The sequence below is a fragment of the Sceloporus occidentalis genome, unplaced genomic scaffold, assembly GCF_023333645.1.
Source record: "Sceloporus occidentalis isolate IW3139 unplaced genomic scaffold, rSceOcc1.0.p SCAF_42, whole genome shotgun sequence".
Taxonomy (NCBI): Eukaryota; Metazoa; Chordata; class Lepidosauria; order Squamata; family Phrynosomatidae; genus Sceloporus; species Sceloporus occidentalis.
In genome coordinates this window covers 3,136,123-3,162,869 of record NW_028317022.1, presented here as the reverse complement: position 1 = coordinate 3,162,869, position 26,747 = coordinate 3,136,123, and the positions used below count along the sequence as shown (strand labels likewise).

At 39.2% G+C, this 26,747-nt stretch overlaps 1 protein-coding gene across 1 annotated transcript; it reads left to right on the top strand.

Moving 5' to 3' along the window:
- Positions 1–617: 617 nt before the first annotated feature.
- On the top strand, positions 618–25,728 carry LOC149289875 (coiled-coil domain-containing protein 170-like). The gene is made up of 13 exons (XM_089490138.1): positions 618–776; positions 3,373–3,449; positions 4,100–4,127; positions 7,120–7,251; positions 11,784–12,040; positions 12,453–12,597; positions 13,744–13,929; positions 14,190–14,507; positions 16,340–16,540; positions 19,466–19,639; positions 20,084–20,326; positions 21,691–21,927; positions 25,591–25,728. The coding sequence occupies exons 1-13, from the start codon at positions 618–620 to the stop codon at positions 25,726–25,728; spliced, it is 2,295 nt and encodes a 764-aa protein (XP_089346264.1).
- Positions 25,729–26,747: the final 1,019 nt, after the last annotated feature.

The following is a 26,747-nucleotide window of genomic DNA, read 5'->3' as shown; positions in this document are numbered from 1 at the left end:
ATGGCCAAGATTACCCACGAGGCAAGCATTTTTGGAGAATGTTTGTACAGTCCTTCACTAAATCACTTTTGTTTGCCCCAGAGATCTGAGCCTGGTTATAAAATAAATAAAAAATTATAAAAAAAACCACAATAAAATATTTTTGTTAATAAAGAAAGAATGAAAAAAACCCTACTATTTTCTAAGGTATTACTTTACAATACACTTGTGCTGCTGGGACTGGAATATAACCTTCTTCCACGTTATTGATCAGAAACTTCTGTGTTCAGCATGGATATCTGTGGCAAAGAAGTTTCTTGTAATAATATAATATACGTCTCAATAGATAGATTATTTTAATACTGATTGTTATTAATGGTCTCAATGTTGAAGCCCTTTTCTTCTCCTTTAGCACACGTATTGTTCTCCAGTGTGCTTTAATACCAGAAGTTAGTACTTCCTTTCTTTCATCCTATCAACAAAGCCCTGCCCTGTGTGTTTACACGTTGCTATGCGGTGATGTCTCCTGGAAACCCTTGTGAGTGTATCCAGCAGAACTTGTGTTAAAGGCTTTCGAACGGAGACATCCTGCAGCCAGACTCCAATTTCCCTGGGATTTCCATTTGTTCCCCCCAAGGATGAGCAACAGCAGCTTGAACCTCGATGCTGATCACTCGTCTTTACCCAGCTTCCCAAGAGCAGATGCTGCCCATGTAAGCAGACGTATTGACGCCAATAGCAATGCCGCTTTTCGCACTCACTCCCCGACTATACCTACTTTGGGAGGTGACTCTGAGGTATATTTCCAAACGTTATTTTTTCATCGCGAAACAATTGTAATCAATTTATTATTTACATTTTACGCTTTATATACTATTCTTTGTTTTTGTTACGTATTTAATGTATTGTGACCAGTAAGTGTATACTACAAAATGTAAAATTCCCATTCCCATGTGAACTCTTAAGAGTTTAACTCCTATCTCAAATTCCAGAGACACAGATTGCATTGTCTAGGTTAGACAGTCCAAGATCAGTTCATATTTCAAATGATTGGGTTTATTATGGATGCTGTGACAGGTTAGGTTTTCCTGTAAGGACCAAAACCCTTTGGATACACCATCTGATGTGTTACTACATGTGTCTTCATGTCTTATATGGTTACATGTCTTTCATGGTTTATTAAAAAACCTCAGGGTAATCTCATTGGTTGCAGATATGTCTATTTGGTTAACTTTTCTATTTCTAAGAAAGAATAATGCTAGATCAAGATTGATTTGGGGAAAACAAACTTCACATAAATGTCATATTATACATGTGAACAATACACAAGCACACTCTAGATACCTTAAATAAGGGAGAAAAGTTAATATTTTACGTTAGACATTTAAATACATAAACAGAGTTAGGAAACTACAAGATGTTTATTTTAAAGGATGAGCTACGGAATTTGATGACGCTATATAAAACAATAAATAATAATAATAATGAGAAATGATAGAACAAAAGGTCATAATCTAAAACTAGAGCATCAAAGGCTTAGATGTAATATAAGGAGGCTTAACTTTACTGAGAGGGTGGTAAATAAGTGGAACAGCCTCCCAGCATAATATAATAAAATCTGCAGTGAGATCGTTAGTTCAGAAGGAAAAAAAAAAGGACTAAAAAGCAGGTTATAATACTGGAATTGCTTTAAACTCAACTTTTATGGATTATTCTAACGGGACTGTTTATGTATGAAAATGTAAAATAACTGTGTTAAATTTAATTTTAATTTTTTGCAAAGGTACTTTAATTATTAAGGGGTTAAAAAGTTTTATTTATTTACTTAATTTACCAAACTACTAAGAAACAATCAATGTAAAGTTGTTGATGAATTTATTACAATGTATTCTTTAATACCTTTAACAACCTGTTAACCTGTAGTGCAGAACCAGCCGCTTGGTTGTGTGAAAACCCATTTTGATACCTGTATGAAGGCACAATTTCTTATAAGTTGCTTATTAAAGAAGGTCCTTGGTTCCCCATAACCGGTTTGACAATTTAGTGTGGGGTCTCAGTCCTACAGACGATAGGGACAACCTTGCCCACTTCTAGATAACTCTCTGTCTCTTTTACCCTTTCACTGCCCACTTTCTAGCCCAAGTTTCTCAACTTTTATCTTTACCCCATAATTGAAAAGTGATTGTATGCAAGTTGCCTAAAAAATGCCAAAAAAAGTTACTGAAGCCAATTTGTATTCGCACTCACAAAAAAAGATAATAAACAAATTAACCTGTCCACAAATTGGACAAATGGTCAACTTAAACTACACAAGAACAGGTTTTACATTTTGAACAACTAAAAGGCAAGTCACAATACTTGTAGTATTGTATATGAGCAATGAGGATGAATATCAGCCTCTGCTAAAGTAACTGTCTCTGTCTCACACACCGACTCTCATCAGTCTGTAACGGCTGCTACTGACAAGTTAAAATGGCGTCACCACAGTTATATATCTAATGCTTGCCCCTTCCCCTTGTAAATGATGACTGGCCAGAGTGAAAAAAGTAAGGAAACACACAGTCCCTTCCCAACCTTGTCAAGGAGTGCCAAAAGGGCATGTAATGGCAGCGAAAGCTACACGTGGCATCAAATGGACAAATCCTGACAACATTTCTGTCATTTTTTTTCAATTGGTTTTCTGCAGTTTTTGTCGAGAAGTGCCCTCGTTTTTGAAGAGCTGTACAAATGCATGGAACAGGCAACTTTTGTACAAATCAGAATGCACAAGCCTATTCATTAGCTGCTATGGGTGGGGATAGTTAAATTGCTTTAAATAACCCTTTCAGAGTCATCCTGACCCCATGAAGTTTCTCTTCAACCAATATAATGCATCCTCCAACAACTTGGTGCTGCTGGTGCAACCTCATATACAACTAAGAGCCATTTTAGTGTCTACCCTCTTGGCGCTTGGATAACCTAAGGGGGATTATTGTTTTAGGAGGAATGGACCCCATCCCGTGCCTCTGCCAGACTATCCATGCACAATGGAAGGAGGAGAGGCACCAGATGGGATCTGTTTTTCAGCACACTGTTTGAGGAGCAATGGACCCCATACCGTGCCTCTCCATCCCATCCATCTTTTCTCTGCATTACAGGTCAAGGTGTTGTGACAGTCTTAATGAATACATTCTAATGAATTGATCAACAATTAAACATATAGTGTTGCACACTGGGAGGAATAAATAGGACTTTACCCAGGTTTACAGGAATGGCTTTTTCCTATTTCAGGTATGGTGCAGGCATATCTTATTACACACAGTACTTTTTTTCTTGCATTAAAATTATTTAACAAATTTCACTTGCCAGCTTTGTACACTTTGATTTACATTTATTTTCTTTTTAAATGTAAAGGCACAAGAGCAGTTTAACCTATACAGAAGAAACATGGACATCATGGATGATTTATCTTCAACTCGGAATGCTGGAAGGTATGAACAATGTGTTTAAAGAGATAAGTGAATGATCAATTCACTAAGATGGCAGTCTACAACCCAACAAATGTACTATTGATTAATTATGAAGGACTTAGTTTCTCCTGCGGAAGAGGCCGAGCTGGCCATGCATAATGCAAAGATAATGTTTAGTAGTGGTTTAGTAGAGGGTTAGCTATTCATAATGTAAAGGCATTTTAGCTCTTTTTGCAGGAGAAGTCCATTCATAATCTGTAGTGAAGTTGGTTATTTGAATTGCTCTTCTCTCCTACAAACTCAGTTTTGTGTATAATCCATTTAAAATGAGCGTATTAGTTGAAAATATGTATTACCTGGTAAAACACCAGGTACACTGCTCCTTGTTCTTTTATTCCACTACTAAGGCACCACCTGTAATGTCTAAAGCATATTTACCAGTAGATGCGAGAAAAGGGGAGGAGAGTTCAGGATGCATGAGAGAAGAATGATGTAGGGTTTACAATACAGGGCACATCAATATCTGTATCTGCTTTGGTAAAATTGTTATATATATTATTATGTTGTTGGAAAAAAAATATGAACATATGCATTCGGTGTCCGAAGGGAAGTCAAACATCTTAATGGAGAGATGTCAAACTAATGAAGCATTTTAATTTTGCTTTCTTTAGGAGCAGAAGCAGAAGAGACCTATTAAAGGTGAGTACATTTGTATTTATGTGATTTTAATAATTTGTTTAGAAATCAGATCAAATTATGTTATTGTCACAGACCAGGTGAGAATGTCTGATAGGAGCCCAGGGCAGGGGATACGAGGGGCTCTGTCTGTACCCCACGATGCATGATGGCTTGGGGTTGGTACAGACTGGATGTGCCGGCACCGGAAGTTGTATACGCGTATTGCGTAGATGTCTCCCGCCGGCCCCGCAAGACACCCGGGAGTCTGCTCCGGTAAGTCGGGGGGGGGCAGAGGAGGACAGTGGCAGCATATCTCGGGGGGGGGGGGGACAGTGATAGCATTTCTCGGGGAGGGAGGAGGACAGTGGCAGCATATCTCGGGGGGGAGGAGGACAGTGGTAGCATATCTCGGGGGGAGGAGGACAGTGGTAGCATATCTCGGGGGGAGGAGGACAGTGGCAGCATATCTCGGGCGGGGAGGACAGTGGTAGCATATCTCGGGGGGGGAGGACAGTGGTAGCATATCTCGGGGAGGGGGACAGAGTGGCAGCATGTTTTTTTGGTGCTTTTTTAAAGAAAAAAACTTTTTCTTTAAAAAAGCACCAAACTTTTAGGGTGCGGCCTATATACGGGGCGGCCTATATCCGAGCCAATACGGTACTATGCCAGTCACTAAAGTGGTAAGCCTACACCACATCAATGTTTGGCTTAGTATATAGTGATAGGGGTTGTCAGTGTCTGGCTCAATGTATAGGCACACATTGACGGTGGTACCGCATAATCCCTAAGTATATAATGATAACAATTTTGCTGTACTCCTGTCAATGTTTGCCTAACCATAGAAACTATGCAGTTTTAAAGTGTGTGTGTGGGGGGGTGCCACATACAGGGTCTGCCACAGGTGCCAAATACTCTAGGTACGCCCCTGCATCATGCGGCTGTCAGACCCAACGGCCATGCCTCAGCTCCTCTTCCCACGTCTTAAAAGGGGTGTGATGAAGAGCTGAGGCATGTGGTGCGTGCACGCCGGCCACTTTAATTTCATTAGGCGCTGGTGGAGTGACTGCCGCACGACGGCCGCTTTCAATGTCGCTCGCAGCCGCTTTGATGGTGCAATGGGCCAGTTGACTAGACTTGCCCCCCAGACCTTAGGCTGCCAGCCCTCCCCTGGACGTTACAGTTATCATATTAGATTATTTTACAAAGTTTGAAATTCTAACTATAGTATATTTTTGAAGTGCCTTTATTATCTGTGAATGCTGCTAATGAGGATGCCTGTGAACTTCTCAGGGTAGGCAACCCAGAGCTCTCCCTCTTCTGGTGGAGTGGCCTTGTGAAGAGGCGAGAGTAGCTGTGCTTAGGGGCAGGGCTAGCCCTAGACTTAAGTGGGTGGGAAATGGGCAGAGGTAGTCAGAAAGTGGGTGGGGATTAGGTGTGGCCAAGAACCAATTCCCTGCTGTGAGAAAGAAGAAGCAAACCCAGGAAACCAGGGTTTCAACTGGAGACTTCTGGTCAAACCTGAAGAGTTCCCAAGTATGCTAATGTGTGCCTGGAACAGATCTTCACAAAAGAGAGCTGTCCAGTTAGGTTCTATGTACCATTTGTTCGCCACAATGGCAGTGCTAAGACCCTAAACCTGCTGGAAAAACCAATGTGGATTATGAAAAATACATAGGCTTTATTCTTTTTTAGTTTTACCTGACATAGATCCAGAATTTTTGCCCAACCCTACATCCAATAACAATTGCTTTTTATATTACTAATTTTTCCAGGGTCAAAATAATAAACCTTTCTAGTTAAAAATCATGTAAAAGGCTGGATAGCTTTCCTAGAGGAAAGATACCTTTTCTATGTGCTGTATTCCCTGTCTTTCTCATGATGGATTCATCTTCTATTATCATGGCTCTAATATTAATTTGTTTAAATGTGTTTTAATATGACACTATTAGCCTTTGTATACCAGAGTAATCTGTAAAGGAAGATGACATAATTATGGCATTTGTATACTATAACTGGTTGCTATGAAGCTTGTGCCAGGGTTTGTTTTTGGTATCTAGCAAGCAAGTTTTTCATGTATAGGTCCTTATCGGTATATTACTCATATAGGCATCCGTCAAGCAATGTTGCCATAGCCAATTATTGCACTTTATTATAAACAAACATCAAACTCAATGTTGGGAAACTCAAGGCATTCCATTTGTTGAACTACAATTACTAGTCGTGGCTTTCAATGTCCCACCTTTCAGAAATTTTGTTTTTCACAAATACATTAACAGCATTACATTGAAAGCCACGACTAGTAATTGTAGTTCAACAAATGGAATGCCTTGAGTTTCCCAACATTGAGTTTGATGTTTGTTTATAATAAAGTGCAATATAATAAAGTGCAACATTATTGCTTTAAAATACACTTAAATTCTGTTTTACCTCTCAATACCTTGGAACTTCCCAGGGTTAGCTACTTGGAGCTTTCTTTCTTTAGTAGGAGTGGATTCATTAAGGGACTGGGTGAGCAACTAGTGGGGTGGGGTTAGCATTGCATAGGGATAGGGCTAGCCCCAGACTCCCTTTAGTAAGGGAGCTGTAGGTGGGGAGTGAGTGTGGTCAAACACTGGTCTCCTGCTGAGGAAAGAACAAACTGACTGGGAAGCAGGACTTCACCGAGAGACTTCAGGTCAAACCGGAAAAACTTAAAGCTATGCTAATCTCTCAACATGTGAAGAATTTCTCTAATTCAATGCATTATCTGCCAAATAAGTATTTTTAAGTAACACACAAAAATATCATAATATTGTCTTCCACATTGATTTTAATTAGTACTTAAACAGCAGTCCTGCAAAAACATTTATACATCTGAAAATATGAATTAATGAAAATGTTTTTCTACCCTATTTCTATTATACTAATAGGTGGAAAGGAGTTTACTTCGGAAGCATTACTTACATGTCAGTCAGTAAAATTCTGCAGTTTATCCACCGCATGTAATTGCATTGTATTGTACTCATTTTTCCAGAGCACCTACGACCCTCTTCTTCTGGATATTCCTGTCACTCGAGAGCAAGTAAATCACTACCGAACAATTGCAGAAAATGCTCATAGTGAACTGGCAGCCCTGCAAGTGAAATTTGAGACTGCACAGTCAGAGGTGAGTTGTATATTGGTATCTGACTAGTGTATGCACCTGTCATTAAAAGAACTTTCAAAAATGTTTTGAGATCAGTAGCTTTTTTCAGTATATAAACTCTTACATCTCACTCTTTTCCCACAAGGGTCACCAAAAATTCCCTATAATAAACATACCTTTACTTGTAGAGTTAGAGACAAATACAGATGATGCCATATGACACAAATGCACTGTGACCATACTAGGGAACTTTCATGCTCCAGTTACCCAGAGCCCACTCTCTTTGGAGGGACTGATGACACTTGTAGGTGGGGCTAATGACATTTGTGGGCAGGACTGGTACTGTTTGTAGGGTAGCACTGGTGACATTTATGGGCAGGACTTGTCACAAATTCTTTAACTTTCTATGGTGGTGGGAGGGAAAATAGGTGGGGAGTGGGGGCTTCCTAGATGCAACTCCCATATCATAGAGAGACCTGGAGAACCGGAGTATGACCAGTGGCGTCTCCAGCTTTCATATTTAGGGGGGGCACATGGGGGCCAGGGACCAAAGTAGGGGGGCCAATTATAAAACGGTACATATACACTATATATATATATATATATATATATATATATATATACACACGTTAGACGTGCATTTTTAACTACATAATATGTACTTATCTCTTTGAAGTAAAGACCGTGATTGAAATATGATTTCAAAATACCAGCTAAACTGGCAGTTATTTTTCATTCTTTAATATTAGCCCCTGCTGACAATATATAGAAATATTACACCCTGCTTCCAATATATATATATATATATATATATATATATATATATATATATTAATATTAACTCCTGCTGAGGATATATATTGATATTAGCCCCTGCTGCGGATATATACTTATATTATACCCTGCTGCCGATATATATTAATATTTGACCCTGCTGCCAATATATATTAATATTAGTCCCTGCAGCCAATATATATAATTAGCCCCTGCAGCCAATATATATTAATATTAGCCCCTGCTGCCAATATATATAACAAATATTAGACCCTGTTGCCAATATGAATATAAATACTAGACCCTGCTGCCAATAAATATTAATATTAGCTCCTGCTGCCAATATATATTAGCCCCTGCTGCTGATATATATTAATATTAGCCCCTGCTGCCGATATATATTGATATTAGACCCTGCTGCCGATATATAAATATATATATATATATATATATATATATATAGTATTAGTCCCTGCTCACTATATATATTATTAGCCCCTGCAGCCAATATATATTAATGTTAGACGCTGCTGCCAATATATATAAATATTAAACACTGCTGTCAATATATAAATAAATATTAGACCCTGCTGCCAATATATAAATAAATATTAGCCCCTGCTGCCAAAACATATATAAATATTTGCCCCTGCTGCCAATATATATAAATATTAGAACCTGCTGCCAATATATTTTATAGTGAAAAAATTGGACCCTACCCACGCATTTCCTTGGGCCCCGCTCAACGCTTCCTTGCATGCAATCACTCCCTCCCACTACCATACCAAAAAAAAAATATTTGCCACACTGACTGCAGATCAGAGGAAGACCGTGAGAGTCAGTCCTGCACTGTGACATTGAGCGGTCCTCTCCCCTGTAATCATCCCCAGAGTCCCTTTGTCCCCGCATTCACTAAACCATACCACTCTTTTACTTACACCCTGTAGTTCAGGTATAGATCAAATAAACAACACATGGAAACAGCACATGCAACTGAATGAGATAAAAAAAAACTTGTATTTGCAGGTATACATAAATAATGTATGGAAACATAGCATTGCAGGTATAAACCAACAGAACACACAAACCCAGCATTGCACGTATATATCAACTGGAAATCACATGTTCACTCAGCACTGAAGGTATAGATCAAATAAACACCACATGTAAACAGCACTCCAGGTATTGATCAACTGAATAAGACATACAAATCCTATATTTGTAGGTAAACATAAATAATGTATGGAAATATAGCCGATACAGATCAACAGAATAACACAAAACCCAGCTTTGCAGGTATATATCAACTGGAAATTACCGTATTTGCTCGATTATAAGACGACCCCGATTATAAGACGACCCCTCAAATTTTGGATCTTATTGGGGAAAAAAAGAAAAGGCCTGAATATAAGACGACCCTAATGGGAAAAAAATCAAAACCACTGTTTTTGTGTTTTTTTCTTTTTTCTTTCTCACCTGTCAGTGGGAATAGCAGATCTATATGTCCCATCAACATGTCCCATCAACTTGTCCCATCAACATGTCCCATCAACATGTCCCATGCTCCTCAGTCACGCTTAAAGGGGTCTGGGAATCATGGGAAATGTAGTTCACTAGGTTGTGCCCCTAATTGAACCAGCTATGCAAATCATTCCTACCTGACAGTCTATGCTCCTCTTCACAAATTGTGAACAGGAGCACAGACTGTCAGGTAGGACTGATTTGCATAGAATCATAGGCACAAAACGTAAAAAACGAAGCTGGGTCAGGTGAGAACAGCGCGACCCACGTGACCCGCGCATCTGTTATGGTCACAGCTTCCGATTCGGCCGCATCGGAGGATGCTGAAGCCGCGGATTACGGAGGCGGCGGCTGCTGCCGCGGATTACGGAGGCGGAGGCTGCCGCGGATACGGAGTCGGCGGCTCCCGCGAATACAGAAACGGCGACGGCTGCCGCGAATACAGAAGCGGCGGCGGCTGCCGTGAATACAGAAGCGGCGGCGGCGGCGGCAGCTGCCGCGAATACAGAAGCGGCGGCGGTGGCTGCAGCTGATACGGCGGCGGCGGCTGCCGATGGAATTGTGAGGTATCGTGGGGGATGATCTGAGGCCTGATTACAAGACGACCTCGATTATAAGACGAGGTCGGTTTTTCAGAAGTTTTTTTCTGGAAAAAACCTCGTCTTATAATCGAGCAAATACGGTACATATAAACTCTGCATTAAAGGTATAGATAAAGCCCTTAAATTACAGGCATAGATCACTGGTCACACACCCCAAAGCCAAACCTGGCGTCCACATTGCCCACATAGAACCTGACCAGCACCCAAATTACACATACATAGGACGTGCCATCTTTGTCGCCAAACAGCCCAGCATGAGTCAACTTTGTCCCCAAACAGCTGAACGTACGCCATCTGTGCCATCTTTGTCCCCATTGCCTAAACACCCTGCTTATACCATCTTTGCTTTTTTGACAAATCAATAATACACCTATGATTCACAAACTTTTTCAGTCACTCACTAATTCACACAATCATTTATTCTTTCACACAAATTATTTACACATAGTCATTAATGCATCCACACATTAATCCATTCATTCTCTCTCTCATTCTGACTCTTTATTTCAATATTCTTGCCACCTTCCTTTCTCCCTATCTATCCCCTCTCCCTCCCTATCTACCCTATCTACCCCCTCTCTGTCCCTACCCTATCTAACCCCGCTCCCTCCCTACCACCAATCCCTCCTTATCTACCCTATCTGCCCCCTCTCCCTCCCTATCTACCCCCTCCCCCTCCCTCCCTACCACCTCTCCCTCCCAATCAATCCTATCTACCCCCTCTCCCTCCCAATCAATCCTATCTATCCCCTCTCCCTCCCATTATTACAAAAAAACGGCGTTTCAATTGGGGGGGCACACGGGGGGGCACAGCATGATGTAGGGGGGGGCATGGCCCCCTCTGGCCCCCCTGCCGACGCCACTGAGTATGACTGTGAGCCCTCCGCCATCTTCTACACCAACAACTGGGAAAGCAATCCATTCTTACATCCATAGCTCACAGTACATACTCATCGTGCTGACGCACATGGTGTAAACTTAATAAACAAAAATATATAGCCACATTAGCCCAAGAGAAAATAAAGATTTTGTTAAATTTGACACCTCTTATTGGTCTAACATAGGTGCTTTTGTAGCCTCAAAAGCCTCTGATGTCCCAAAAGCTTAGTAACTTTACATCTTTTTTATGTTGGTAACAACTTCAACAGTTTCAGTTTCTACTGTTGTATTGTTCTCACTTAATAAAATATCTACATTAATTGAGTTGCCTTTCATTTACCACACGAAAGCATGTGATAAAAAATAAAGCAGAGCCGTAAGACTATATGGAAAAGTTTGAAAAAATATATTGATCCCTCGCTTCTCCATTTACTCCAAGGAGCCAGCCTTCAGACAACAAAAGGAAACGTATTAATATTATTTCTGATGCCCATAAAGCTAAAAGGCCTTGCTTAATTATTTGATGTGACACAGAAAATGTGTCATTGGGGCTTTCTGTGAGAGGCTTGGTCACATTGGTTAGTCTACACTCCACCAAAATGTGGAATACTGTAGAGGCTGCCATATGACAGGTTGCATATTTGGTGGGCTTTTCAGAAAGTTCAGGGTAAGTTGTGTAGAATCTTTAATATAATCACGTAAGGAAACTGCATTCAGAGAAGGAGAAAATAAAAAAAACCCTAGAAGATTGTTCAGTTCATATTATTTTTTCCAAAGTTGTTCGATCTCAGGAGCAGGCTGTCCTCCAGAGACGTTTCCCTTCAGGAGCTAAAGTCTGAAGCAGAAAATTACAAGGAAAACAATGCAAGACAGGCCTCAATAATTACCTCTTTACGAGGCAGGATGCAGGAATCGGAAGAACAATCAGGGTTGCTTGCCACTTCCAAGACAAGAGCAGATTTGGCCATGCAGGGAACTCTGCAGGAGAATCAAGACCTCAAGGAAAAAATCCAAGATTTGGAATCTAGGATAAAGTAAGTGGATGGTGTTTTTCGTCAAACGTGTTAGTTCAATTTACAAAAGAAATATCTAAAAAACATTAAGCTGGCAAAGATTTCCTTAATGAGTAACAGACCGATAATTCAACTGTAGAGAACTGATATGGGAAAGTATTTTTTAAGTGGACCCAAAATTGTTTCCGTTTTTGCAGATTTGTTTACCAGTTCTGCCAGTGTAGGTTGCTGGTGACTGAACACCAAAAGGAGCAGCTTTTGTAAAATATTTCTGATCCTTGAACAAAGAACTGTATTCATCAATTGGTTGCAGATGGACCAAGTTTAATAACATATAGTGCACAGTTCACTGATACAGAATGAAATGCATCAATTGGGGGAGACCCTGCAATAAAATTCTGTTTATTATTGCTTTATGTCAATTATTATGTAGGATTTATCTGACTCAGTGGGAGGATAGCAAGAGCCAAGTATCACGGTACAGTAGAAGCCATGGACATTTTTTGGCCGAACTCTCTGCTTGTCTGGATTTTGACATTAAAGGAAAAGATGACTCAGAAGAACTGCTGATTTCAAAGGTACTAACGTGAAAGCATAACTTAGTTGTGATGTGTTTGGTGGGTATGTACATAGCTGGGTTGTATCTGGAGGGTAAGACTCTATGGCTGGGCTGTATCTAGAGGGAATGACTATGGTTGGGCTGCATTTGGAGGGCATGCCTTTACGTTTGAACTGTATCTGGCGGGCATAGTTCTATGGCTTTGCTGTGTCTGGAAGCATGGATCACTGCCTATGCTGTGTGAATAGGGCATTAACAGGCCACCTATTAAGAACTGTTAGTGTACTTGGTTGAACATTTCATAGAGCCAAGGGCTTATCAACTAAATACCCTAAAAGTATCTTGCAAATGATCCAAACAAATGTTCTTGTGTAGAAGGAATGACCTGCATTTTGGACTAGGAGTTCATAGGTGGGGTAGAGATCGTGATTGGATTAACATTGTACTATTACTAATTCTATTATTGTACTATCCCTAAAATAAGTGTCTCAAATGACCCTTGGGATATAAATATTTATCACTTAGTGGGACATTTCCCCACGGGTACCAAGCCAGTTATACTTGAAATCAGATCAGATTTTACAGTTAGGTATTATGTTCTGGTGGTGTCTTCCAAAAAACAGATGAGAAAAAGATTCAGAGGGTCTATCCAGACCCTGCGTTGATCTCTGATGACCTCCCTGCTGTCTGATCTCTGGTACAAAATAAAAAATCCAGGCTTATATAGCCCTGGTTTTTGATCAATGTGTGATCCGCTGCAGTGGTATTCAAAGTGAGGAGATGGATACAGACTTTTTTCCTCTTTATTTTTTTTTATATTAAAAAAAAATAATAAAAAATACAATACCATTTTAGTATAAACAAATCATTTTATGGACCGCAGTGATATCTGTAAAGACCACAAAAGAATCTCCAGTCAAAAAATATGTGTGCGTATACTGAACATGAATACTTTGAATTAAACAAGCATATGATAAAAATGGCAATCTCTGCTCAGTAGGGTGTTAAAAACCCTTGTTATGAAAGTGATAATTATAACATTGACATAGCCAATACATACTTGCAAAAAGGAAAAGGGGAATATTCACATGTTGAATACTGCATAAATGTTGTTATATTTTGGGGAATGATTTATGATTTAATGATGTCTATTTATTTACTGTAGGTTGTAGGACTTTGTAAAGATAATGCTGAATTAAAAGGCCGTGTAGCAACTCTGGAGGAAACTAATAATGTCCATGATGCAGAATCCAGAGCCAGCAGAGAAACCATCATGAGGCTTGTTAAAGAAGTTAGCAGAGAACAAAAAAAAGTTTCATCGCTTACTCAGCAAATGGATGTCCTTCACAAGGTTCGTAGAGCAGATCCCCTCCGTGTTTGGGCAAATGTTAAATATTGTTCATGCATCTAATTTTATTATAAAGGGGGGGAGCTTGAAACTACGCATGCCGCAACTGATAGCAACAGGAGCTACTGCACTTTGTAATTTTATTTTGTCCCATCTTAAAGCTGAATGTAGTCCCTAGAAACAATATTCAGTAACCCTTTCACATTCCCATTTCCTAGAAACCTGAATAATCTAATTTCATTTTACGGTACTTTGTATTTCAGGATCTCGAAAGTGCCACAGATGCCAAACACAGTCTTGAGAGGGAAATAAAATTACTGCAAGACAGGTTAAATGCTTCCCAAAGGGCTTTTGAAGCCAGCAAACAAGAGCTAAACCAGGCTAAGAAAAGTTCAGCTGAGCTCGATACAACGTTGAAAAGCAGAGCCGGGGAAGCCAAGGCAGCTCACAGTCTGTTTGAGTCGTTCAAAGAAGAAGTTGCAGCAGTCCTGAGTCGAGAATCAACAACTGTGAAACCAAAGAAAGAGGCCATTTTGGAAAAGCTGCAAGACTTGGTAAACAGAAAAGAAAGCAAAAACATGGTACGTTGATGCATCATGTCTCACTAAACTATGCTTAGTTTTGCTAACCATATATAAAATCTAGGTTGCCCAATGTTGGTGTAAATTTAAGAAAAAGAGCAGGATTGCTTAATGATTTTATAATAGACTTCAGAAAATGTCTTCTCTCCCCTTTTTAGATCCTATCCAAAGCTTCCAAAATCTTATAACTCACACTACACTTGTTCAGGAATCTCTACAATCTCTTTAACCTCTCGCCCTCCCGATCTAATCCTTTCCTGCTGTTTCTTTGTCTCCATTATAGTTTGTCCACTTGGCTTTCTGTCTTTTTCTGTTACCCAAGTGTTTACCCTTTAGATGTAATTTCTATCTGGTTGCAGCACTTTTTTTTTATGTTGGAAACTATGCCAACCATGCTCTCAGCGCTGTTCCTAATATGCCTTCTAAAAAAATTAAAAGAAATACAGTGTGTGGTTCTAGATGATTTTTCAAGGAAGAGAGTTAAGCATGGCAAAAATTGAAGCATACATAACACATAGCATAAGATGACATATAGAACCTTTTTGTAGCTTCTGGCTACAGAGCCTAGACCCCCTCCAAAGTACGCCCTCATGGATTATGAACAGGAAAATGGTTAATATTTATTTTATATATTTAAGATGCATAATGATCATTTTAAAATATACCTGTTGTTTTTTGGCATTACATTACCTACCTATATTTACAAGCATATATTGTTCTAATTGCTTGTGGATCTGAGAATAAACCATAGGTATATTTCAGGCACACAATAAAATACAATAAAATACATTCTATGATAAAAAATTTCTATCACTGCAGGCTGCATTTACCTTTATATCCAGTAGATGGCAATCCAGTTTGCAAATCAGTTAATAGCCTGTTATTTTTATTTGTCTTTTGCACCACAAATATTTAAAACCAAATCTGAAGAAATCTGAAACATAAAGTAAAATTTTCAGCTATAAAAAAAATTTATAACGGCCTACACATTTATTGTGCTCCCACTGCCATTTGCAAAAGAATGCCATAGATGTGTTATGTCTTATCTACAGCATTCTACACTATCCAGCTTAAAGGTGTATATCTACTGGTTACACACCCACCAACATGGGTGGTCGAATCATGACACCATTGGGGCAAGACCTTCAACCTGCATTACATTTCCAGCCACCACACTAAGAAATTAACCAGAATATCACATCATATTGTGGTGACCATGTTTGAGCTGCAGCTGAGGCATGTGCTGAAAATCGATTTTACAGCTCAGCAAGGCATCTGGAGAGATCTCCCTAACCAGCCCATGACCCCCACTGTCCACAAAAGAGTGATGGCGATGCATCTTAGCAAGACAATGCCCTGAAAATGCCCTGCTTAAAAATGGACAATTGTTACCTGGAGTGCCTGAGTCACATCTTATTAAAGTACATATGGACGACTGAATTGTTGTGCGTGGGCATGCTGCTCATCTCAAGCCTTTGTGCCCCAAAAATCCCTCTCTCTTCATCTGTAAGACAGATGGTTGGAGCCTTGTCTTGGGTCTGGTTGAAAATAAACCTTTGACCTTGTTGTACAAAAAATATAACGCAGGATAAATACATGGTTTAAAATTTTGTTTCGTGGTCCATCCTTTTACCACATTGTTATCATTGTCTTATTCTTTTAGCAATCTGAGCCTAATCCAGTTTGGATGGACAAAGGGAAAGGTGGATCAAATGAGAGTAATTTTAAGGATTACTGAATCTGGCTTTGAGAATGGTAGTCATGTTTCTTCTAAACAAATGTGGTGTAATGAAAATCTGTTTAACGACAAAATGTTTATTTTTATCTAACAGATGGTAGCTCAGCTAGAATCGAAAGTCTGCAAACTGCATGAACAACTGCAGAATCAGGCTGATCTCCACCAGGAAGCATTGCACAGGGCAAAGAAAGCTGAGCAGCATCTGGAAGATCTCAGAAGTCGCCTCAAATTAGCCGAAGGGGAGCTAGTATCAGGGGATGTTATGAGGGACACTCTAAATTCTGATAAGCAGAAGGTAAGCCCATTTAACATAGAAAGTTACTCGTTATAAGAAATATTTTTTATGAGATGAATTGGAACTCAGACTTTTATCAAGTAGACTTACAAAAAATGGTCCCACTTTGTCACGGTAAAAGCTTTTAACAGTACCCTACATTTGTAATTCCACCTATTTTGGAAAATACATCTCACTTGCATCATCACCACCACTGGAAGGACGTCCCTTTAAATCACGTAATGTATAACATAACACAAAAAGATCATGACAGAAGCAATTCTAACAGAGTAGTGAATAAACCAGGGTACATGTAAGAGAACATGGGAGTCAATAAGGTTCCAAGTCATGTCAACAAGACAACAAATGAGAACTATATTATGAGTTAAGCAGACAGCACATTCTAAATCAAGAATTTGGGTTTTCTACAGGGCCTCTTACGGTCACAGTAACCAACGTGGTTATGCCGGGCTATGCATCATCATACATTTTGATGATTTTTTAATGTTAATTATATATGTAAAACATTTTGTTCCTAATGCTGAAGTAGTTAGTTACGATTAGTTAAAGGTACACTCCAGCCATCATATGCACTTTAATGCGGTAGAGTGTCACTTTTTTGCATGCAATTGCATAGAAGTATTCTGGAGGATCCAGTTTTCCCTCCCCCGACTCTTTGGCTTACTTCTCCTGCTTATTAGTGTGCACGCATGGATACTCTCTGCCAGCCAGCACTGTGAGATTTCCAGTTGGGTACTTCTGCCTGTATGCACAGAAAGCATTCCCTTTGATTTCAAGTACTAATTCTTTAATATGCATTTATTATCTATAAGACTGTTTGGGACAGTATCTCTTAAAAGGTCACCTCATACACTATATGGACAAAAATATTGGAAGACACTTCTTAATTACTGAATTCAGGCTTTTCAATCGGACCCATTGACACAGGTGATTAAAATCAAGCACTTAGCCAAACATTTGTGAAAAGAAATCGGTAGTTCTGAAGAGCTTAGTGAATTCTAGCATGGTACTGTGATAAGATGCCACTTTTGCAATAAGTCAGTTCGTGAAATTTCTTCCCAGTTAGATATTCCATGATCAACTGTAAGTGGTATTATTAGAAAGTCACACATCGGGGTCACCAAGTGCTGAGGTACATGGTGTGTAAAAGTCGCCAATGCTCTGCTGTTTCCATAGCTCCAAACTTTCATTGGCATTAAAATCAGCACAAAAACTGTGTGACGGAAGCTTCATGGAACGGGTTTCAATGTCCGATCAGCTGCATGCAAGCCTTACATTACCAAGTACAATGCAGAGCATGAAAAGCATGTCACCATTGGACTCTGGATCAGTTTAAAGGTGTTCTGTGGAGTGATGAATCATTCTTCCATGTTTGGCAGTCTGATGGGCGAGTCTGTGGCTGCTTTTCAGGGGTTGGGCCCCTTACTTCCAGTAAAGGGAACCCTTAATGCTTCAGCATACCAAGACATTTTGGACAATGCTATGCTTCCAACTTTGTGGGAACAGTTTGGGGAAGGCCATTTTCTATTTTAACATGACTGTGCCCCAATAAACAAAGCAAGATCCAAAAAGACATGGTTGGATGAGTTTGGAGTGGAAGAACATGGCTGGACCGCACAGAGCCCAGACCTCAAACACCTTTGGGATGAACTGGAACGAAGATTGCAAGACAGGCCTTCTCATCCAACATCAGTGCCTGACCTCACAAATACTCTACTGGGTGAATTGGCAAAAATTCCGACAGAAATATGCCAAAATCTTGTGAAAAGTCTTCCCAGAGGTACTTGGGTGTAATGGTCAGGTGTCCCAATGCTTTTGTCCACATAGTATATATAGGCAACATATATTTGGATATTCTGTGGGTATGAAGCTGATATAGCATATCAAAGTCATTATCATGGAATATCAAGCATCTTGATCTTTGAGACGTCAAATTGCATTTGACGTCTCCCTTGTCACATGGATGATCTTTCGGGTATTTTGTTCATAATGAAATGTTTCAGCTCAACAAAACGTGCTTGCCAAATCACACTTTAGTACATCAACTCTCAGGAAAGAACTAGGACTAAGAGACAAGGGAATCTATCTTGAAAGGAGATTAAAATGGTAAAACATTCAACTCAGTCCACAGACGTAAACAGATAAACACTGTGCATGGAAATGTAGAAATTATACTGTAAAATTTGTTTTTGTTCTTAACAAAAATATTGGATGTAGAGGGAATGTGTGTGAGAGAGAAAGGAAATGATGACCAATGATGATGGAAAGTGGATGGCCAACAAGCGATGCCACAAATGAACTTAGGAGAAGATACTGGTGATCTCTAGGGAAAGGGAGAGAAGGATTTGCTGATCACAATGTATTATTTAAACAATTAAAGTAGTGCTTCTATATAACCTTTACCCCACTCATGCCCCTGATCTGGTCGCTTTAAACCACCTGCCCACTTTAAACAAAGTTTTCCTCTTTGAGCATTTCCAATTTGATAATGGGTCCATAGGTGGCATTAAATGCTTAGTTGTCAGTGTAAGCCAAAGCCGAATTCCATAGAAAGCCCAACAGATGCATAACACTGCATGTTTAAAAAAAAAAATGGGAGTATTACTGCTTCAATCAGAATTAATATTTAATATTAAGAACTTCAACCCTGTATTTTACAACTTCCTATTGACATAAGTATATCTATGCAATCTCCACTGAGGTATCATGGAATGGGATGCATTGGATGACCAAATATAATATCAAAGATAAAAATATACCTCTCGATGGCTTTATTCCAGTAGCTTTGTCCTAATTAGATACAGTCACTGTACAAGCATACAGTATGTTAAACAGGTTTTTTTTAATATAGAACTGTCTGTTACATGTTTGCTCTTTTCATAATATTTTGAGGTAATTTTACTTTTGTACTTTTTCTTTCTGTAGTACATGAAGTTCTTGGAGCTACTGTCTGATAAGATGAAGGTAGAAAGAGTAATGGCTGACGTGGGTTTTGACATGCGTCTTGATGCAATTCTTGCCCGAGGTAATCAGCTAGTTAAGTTGGAATCGGACACTGTCATTGAGAACAAGACTCTGGCTCATGGTTTGCAGAGGAAGGTAAGTAAAGATTTGCAGATAGTTTGGATAGTTTAGGTAATAGCCTGCTAAACAACCACCCTCAATCCCAATTTTACTTTTTTCATATTTACTGTCAAAAGTTTTGTGGCAGAAGCATAAGATCTATTGATTTAAAGAACAAATGAGAAGGGTTATTGTGATGCCAGCAAGGCCTGCCAATCCTTCACCCTACTTTGTTCAAGCTCTGTCCCTTTTCCAGTACTTTCCCTGTTTTGCCCTTCACATTGGAACACCACTGAAGACCTACTAAAAAAATATGTGGGTGATACATCCTGAATGGGTGCTCCTAGTGGCATCTCGAATGTAAGTCAAGCCCTGGTAATGTTGTCTGTTTGGCTCATATTTGGGATTCTTGTCAATTTTATTTAATACCAGTTACACGTTAAATATTGTGTTTTTTATTGATATTTCAAAACGAAATAGTTAAAAGCTCAGAAGGAACAAATTGACAGCAAAGAAATTCATATGGAACTTTTGAGGAAAAAGATTGCCCAGTTGGAGGAAGAGAAACATGTACGAACAGCTCTTGCTGTGGAGAGAGACGAGGCAAACATGACGGTCAGGAGACTACAAAAGAAGGTGGAGAGACTACAAAAGGAGCTGAATACAGCTCTGGGATCCAATACTGAACTTAAAGCACGATTGTCTGACACTAACGAGCTAAAGGCAAGTACTGACTACAGTGTCTGTAGTGTAAGATTGAAGAGAACTGAAGACTGTTTGGTTGTTCGACTAAAAACCAGTAGTGGTTACTGTGATCCCATAAGGACCCTCATGATGCTAAATCTATCTTACCTTTCTTCAATGAAAGTCTTATTTACAAATAGCAAGTATTTTTGTAGATGTACTTGGGTATCAAGCACATGATAATATAACTGATTATTATCTTTAATAAAAGTTTTTTGAACAATCTCTTTATTCTAAAGATGTAGAGCAACATTCATAGAGTAAAATACAATGTCATCAGCGACGTATTTAGGCCTAGGGTGGCAGGTCCAAAGGATAGTCAGTCTCACTGTCAAAAACTTGGGGTCAGATTGCCCTTTGGGTGAACAGGCCCTCCCGGTGTGCCTCTGCTCAATGGTCTGGTTACAAGGGGGATCTCTGATCTCCCCAACCGGTTCATTTACACTATGGAGGACTGTGCCAAGTCAACACAGCCTTCAGAGCATGAAGTGAAAGGACATGAGATATTAGATGTAATTTTAATAAATTTTCCTTTACTAAGTGAGTTGTTGATAAGTGGAGCATAAAACTATCGAGACCAATGACTCATTAGGAAAAATAGGCAGACTAGATAAGCTGAATGGTTCTTATTTGCCTTAAAATTCTGTGTTTCTATATTCCAGTGCTCAGCAGTGGAAATGGCAGGGGAGATGGGGTGGATGGGAACTTGAGGTACTGCCCTGGGTCAGGCCTAGGGCAGCACCCAAGTTAAATATACCACTGATTCTCATATACACTTTTAAAGCTTCCAGAGTTGCTTCACAAACTTATGCACACTTATGCACAGTTCATCTTACTCTATGAACATTGCTCAAGTGAAAAGTATCTAAAACTTCATTGGATTATCTTCTGTGTAAACCAATATACAGTATCCATTTTTGGTACACCATATACAAAAAGAAGAAGGTAGGCCGTGGGCAATGTATCCTCACTTTATTTCAGTTCTATAAACCAATAAGAACACTAGAGGTCAGCCTGGTTTAATTCTAAGAATAGTTTCTGTTTGGTTTGCATATTTTTTAAAATATTTCACTGATATAATTTATTCTATTATGTGGGTGTACAGCTTGAAATGATGTGTCTTTATTCACTGCAGACATCCGTTTTAAACTGTTTAGTTTCAGATTATGTCAACTTTTTACACATGAGTACAACATGCAGTGGTTATCAAGTCAGGATCAATAAAATACTTCTCAATGATTTTGAGAAGATATGAGTATATAAGATTGTCTTTGAGTTAAAGTTATATTCTATGTCCAACCATGAGGGCTTCTTTTTAAATAATTATTTATGTTTTTTGCCAGATTAAAACACTTGAGCAACATAAAACCATAGAAGAGCTGAGCAAATCTTTGGATCACATAGAAAAACTTAAAGGCAAGACTCAGAAGAAGTTGATCTCTCTTAAATCAGAACTAGATTTTACCGAGCAAGAGGCTAAAGAAGAAAAGGAGAGAGCTGGAAATATGTTTGAGGTGGTCACCAGTGAACTGAAAACCCTTAAGAAAACATTAGAAGAGGTTTCTAAGAGAGAAAAGCAGGTAATGTAATGCAGTTTAAAGTCAAGTAACCTGTTTTCTACCAATTTACAGCTTTTGGGACTTTTCTAGGCAGTTAATGGAATCAGGTTCTCAAATTGCCAGATATATCAAACATTAACCACCAGCACTGTAGGTTAATCTCTGATTTTGGCAGCACGGGGATAAAAAACCAGTCCAAACACTTATCGTTGTAAACTTTGCTCTCTTTTGTTTTAAAAAAACTGTTCAGGTCCAAAATATTCACACACACACACCTAAGCAGTTTTGATTGTTTTGTTATTGGGGTAGGGGGGAACATAATGATGATACTGAAGTCCTGCATATAGACTCTCAGGAATTGATGAGTGGTCTTCCAGATGTGTTGGCCTACTGGATGAGGACCTCTACATGCTCTTTAAACATGATAATTTAACTTTAAATGGAAACTTCGTATTTCCGGCCTGGGAACAATATGTTTCTTCTGCCACTCATTGTCAAAAGTCAGTTCATATGTTTCATTTACATATTGTTGATGTAATCAGTTGCTTTAAGGATTAGGGGTAAAACATGAGTGGTGTGGGTGGCATGTAATATGGCTCTCTGTTGGTCTCTGTTGCCTGGGTAACCATCTAAACAGGTGCAGCATTGAGGACCACAGACAATCCTAGAGAAAAGATGAGACTATGGTGTATGTAAGAAGAAGTAGTTCAAATAAATAAACAGAATGTACCAGGTTGCAATGAATGGTATAGTTCAATGAGTTCTGCCTGGAAGATGTACAAGACAGAACTAGAGAAAAACTATTTTTAGAGAAGTAGAAAATTACCCTTTGGATTCAAGTCATTATACTGTCAGACAAGTTGAATTGTTCACCAAAACATGATTTTTTATATATTTAGTGAAAAAATATTGCATATTTTGTACACATATTAAGTTACCAAAAGGCATTCATAGGTATATTTTATATTATAAGATTTGTAGTTACTTTTCCTAAAACTCCAATTTCTTTACTCTTACATTTATTTAACACTCATTTTAACATGGGTTCTTAGAGCATCTTGGCTTAATGAGCAGTGTTGATTAGGGTACAGTGTGATGGGGTGGACAATTCATTGATTGGATAAATTACCGTGCACAAACATAATCAGGAGTTCCAGGCAAATGTGCAGCAAGAATTATTAGATACCAGCTTGGGTTTATTAATAGTAGCAATACATTCACAGCAGAGCAGAAGGAGTCCGTTGTCACAAGGGACTGTTCCACAAAAAACATGTACTTCCTATTATGCTGGGCAAATGCAGTTTAGTGGAACTTTTAGTCTATAATCTGAAGGTTTATTTAAATAAAAAGGAACATTTTCGTTTCTATGTGAACAGCATCAGTGCCTGCCTTTATGTCACGTGCCAAGTGTTTCTACCAAAAATTCTGAAAAAGTCAGATTTTTATTTGATTTAAGAATTATTTCAGTGGACGTTTTGGGCATTCAACAATACCTCAGAAAAATGTTACTACTGCTGTATATACCGTATTTGCTCGATTATAAGACGAGGTTTTTTTCAGAGCAAATGCTCAAAGTCTGACTATGAGACGACTAAGATCCAGATCCCCCGCAGCTGCAGGGGATCTGGATCCTCCTGTCTCAACCCCCCCGCCCCACTTACCGGTACTTCAGAGTCCCCGGTGTGCAGCTGGGGCAGCGTGTAGATGTCTACGCGATTCGCGTAGACAACTTCCGTTGCAGCCGGAAGGAGGTGTGGCTAGCAGCGGGGGTTGTCTGCGTGCATCGCGCAGACCTTCCCCGGCTGTCAAAGATCAGAGTTCCCCGCACTGGTGCAGCACCGGCGCGGGGAACTCTGATCTCTGACAGCCGGGGATTGTCTGCGCGATGCACGCAGACAACCCCCGCTGCTAGCCACGCCTCCTTCCGGCTGCAGCGTGAGTCTACACGCTGCCTCAGCTACATGACAGGAGACTCAGAAGGACCAGTAAGTGGGGCGGGGGGGGAGTGTTAAATTGGGGGCATAAGGCATTTCTGGAGGCAGGGTGCTCTGTGAAATGCCTTTTAACCCCCTTAATGCCACTCTGCCTCCAGAAATGCCTTTTTAACCCTCTATACGCCACTCTGCCTCCTGAAATGCCTTAAACCTCCCTATATGCCACTCTTCCCCATAATATGCCTTTTAACCCTCTAAGTGCCAGAGTGGCATATAGGGTTAAAAGGCATATCATGGGGCACAGTGGCATATAGGGTTAAAAGGCATATCATGGGGCACAGTGGCATTTAGAGGGTTAAAAGGCATATCATGGGGCACAGTGGCATATAGGGGGTATAAGGCATTTCTGGGGCAGATGTGCATAACTGGGGGGCAGGTGGGAAAATAGAAGGAAATAAAACCAAAATATTTTTCTCAATCATAGCTTTTATTAAAAAAATAGTTTAAATGAATTAACATTTACTGGTAAAACTTTTTTCCTATAGGGTCGTCTTATATTCAGGCTTTTTCTTTTTTTCCTAAATTAATATTAAGATTTGGGGGGTCGTCTTATAATCAGGGTCGTCTTATAATCGAGCAAATACGGTAGTTATAAAAGTATTAAATTCAACATAGTAGATAGTAGAGCATCTTTATTTCTCAGGGTACATACCATATTTTCTTATTTTACCTGCTGAATAAATTGCCATTCTACCTTTTTAGTGGAACAGGTCCCTTTTCCCTGGCTCCCTGACTGGGATACCCAAGATTCCTAGAATGTCTGACACATGTCCTCACTGTAGACTATCATTTATCCTTACCCTGGTCTACAATAGATCCTATTAACTAAAACCGGTGCACTTTGTGCCTTCTGGGAAGGCCCAATCTTGATCACTCAGAACATACACCTTTTTTGTATAATACAGAGCTGCACTTCAAATTACAATTAACAAGCTCAACTGGGTGGCTGGGCTACATAAGCTTGGTATTGATACAAATAAGGTTATAAACAAAAGAAAACGACAGAATAACAGAATCAATGCTAAATTCTGAAGCCCAGTACATGATTAAAGCTGGGTCTTCTCTGGATCCTGGAATTAGATGTACTATTCCCTTAAACAAGATGTAATGACAGCATGTAATCGCACACCAAGAAAAAAAAGGTTCAAAACGGCTTCCCTTATCAGAGAATGTCATTCTTCTTGTGGTAGGCACAGTCAAAAAGTAGCAAATATCTTGTTGCAGATGAAGGTTATTTCCTCTTTGTGGTTAACACACTAAAGCAGGGGCGTCCAACATGCGGCCCGCGGCCTGTCTTACTAGACTTGTCCATTCCCCCCCAGCTATTATAAACTGATACATTTTAGTTTGGTGATACTTCATGGTTCTGTGCAGTGGAATCCACAAACAGGGGTCTACCTTGAAGCCATTAATGACACATAGAGGATGCAGCAACTCTGTCCAACCAAGGACACATGAAAATTGTTCTACTCGTTTTTACATGATAAACTTGCTCGCTTCTTCAAAGTAGACTTGTTACGCAACACTTTTCTTTAGTGTTTGTTAGCATTAGACCAAGGCCCCACACAACTAATTGAATAGACTTCCCACTAAATGACTGTATTCTATAATATCTGCATGGCTTGGTAGAACAATGAAAAGTAAAGCATTCTCACGTGAGTATTAACTAATCCTTTCTTTTTGGTTACAGCTGGTAGACTTCCGCGAGGTGGTGTCTCGCATGCTTGGCTTGAATGTCAACGTCCTTGCACTTCCAGACTATGAAATAATAAAACGGCTTGAAGGACTGATCCACACCCACCACCACCATGTAGTCTCATGTGCCTAAACACTTAAAGGTGTAAAAGGATTAACAATTATAATACACCAACAGTTGGAAAAGGCCGCTACATCTGGCCTATTCATTTTCTTAGCAATGTTATGTGCCACTTGTGTAGAATTTGTTTTTTTAAATCATTTTCTTTTAATTGAGCCAAATTACTAGAATATTGTTACTTTATATTAAAAATCATAATGCAGTATAGTAAAGTGCCTTATTTTTCACTGCTTTCCACAAAACAGCATTCTTAAGCTGTTCTATTAAAGCAACCAAGGCTTCGGTTGGCCCGAAGACATAGGGGAAGTTTCTTACGGATATTTTCCTGTTTATTAAGGTAATATTATTGTAAGTCAGTCTCAATTTACAAAGTATGGTCTCTTGTCTTCATTTTGGCTAATGTGCAAAATTTGTATTATGGTGTGATCTACAAATAGTAGAAAAAATAGACTGCGGAAAATTGCCATTTTGTGTTTTTTCCCCACGTAGATCTCCTATACTGTGTTTCCTGACATGTTCATACTAAATCTACCTCATCTAAATTCTCCTAGAAAAACAAGGCGGCTGCTTCCTGCAGATTTATTTTGGATAAATATTCATTTATGGCAGAGATTATATATGTTTAAATGTAATTAAATTCATTTTAAAATTTCATTCTATTTAATAAAGTTTAAAAAAAAAAGTGAATCATTTTTTCAACGGTTTTTACATTCAAATGAATTGTGGGGAACTAAAATTTTGTGTGATCAAATACCTATGGTACCTCTACAGGATTACAATAGAAAAGGCAAGTGAATGTGCGGAATGAAATTTTCTTAAGTGTCCTACCTGAAGAGAAATTACTTCTGATACACTCAAAGGTAACAAATAATGTTTCCTCGAATACATTTATATTACATTTCAATAAAATCTCATTCATGGCTTTTTTTATTATTGATGCATGGTTCCTTATAACAAACCCAATGGAAATATTTGATATATGCACTATGCCCACTTGCAGCGCTGCGAAAAAGTGTTTGCCCGATTTCTTG

Bases quoted from the DNA above. Each gene is read 5' to 3' on its own strand.
- LOC149289875 (XM_089490138.1), top strand. From the start codon at position 618: ATGAGCAACAGCAGCTTGAACCTCGATGCTGATCACTCGTCTTTACCC. The intron at 16,541-19,465 runs GTAAGCCCATTT...TTCTTTCTGTAG, and splicing joins TAAATTCTGATAAGCAGAAG to TACATGAAGTTCTTGGAGCT. The intron at 19,640-20,083 runs GTAAGTAAAGAT...AAAACGAAATAG, and splicing joins CTCATGGTTTGCAGAGGAAG to TTAAAAGCTCAGAAGGAACA.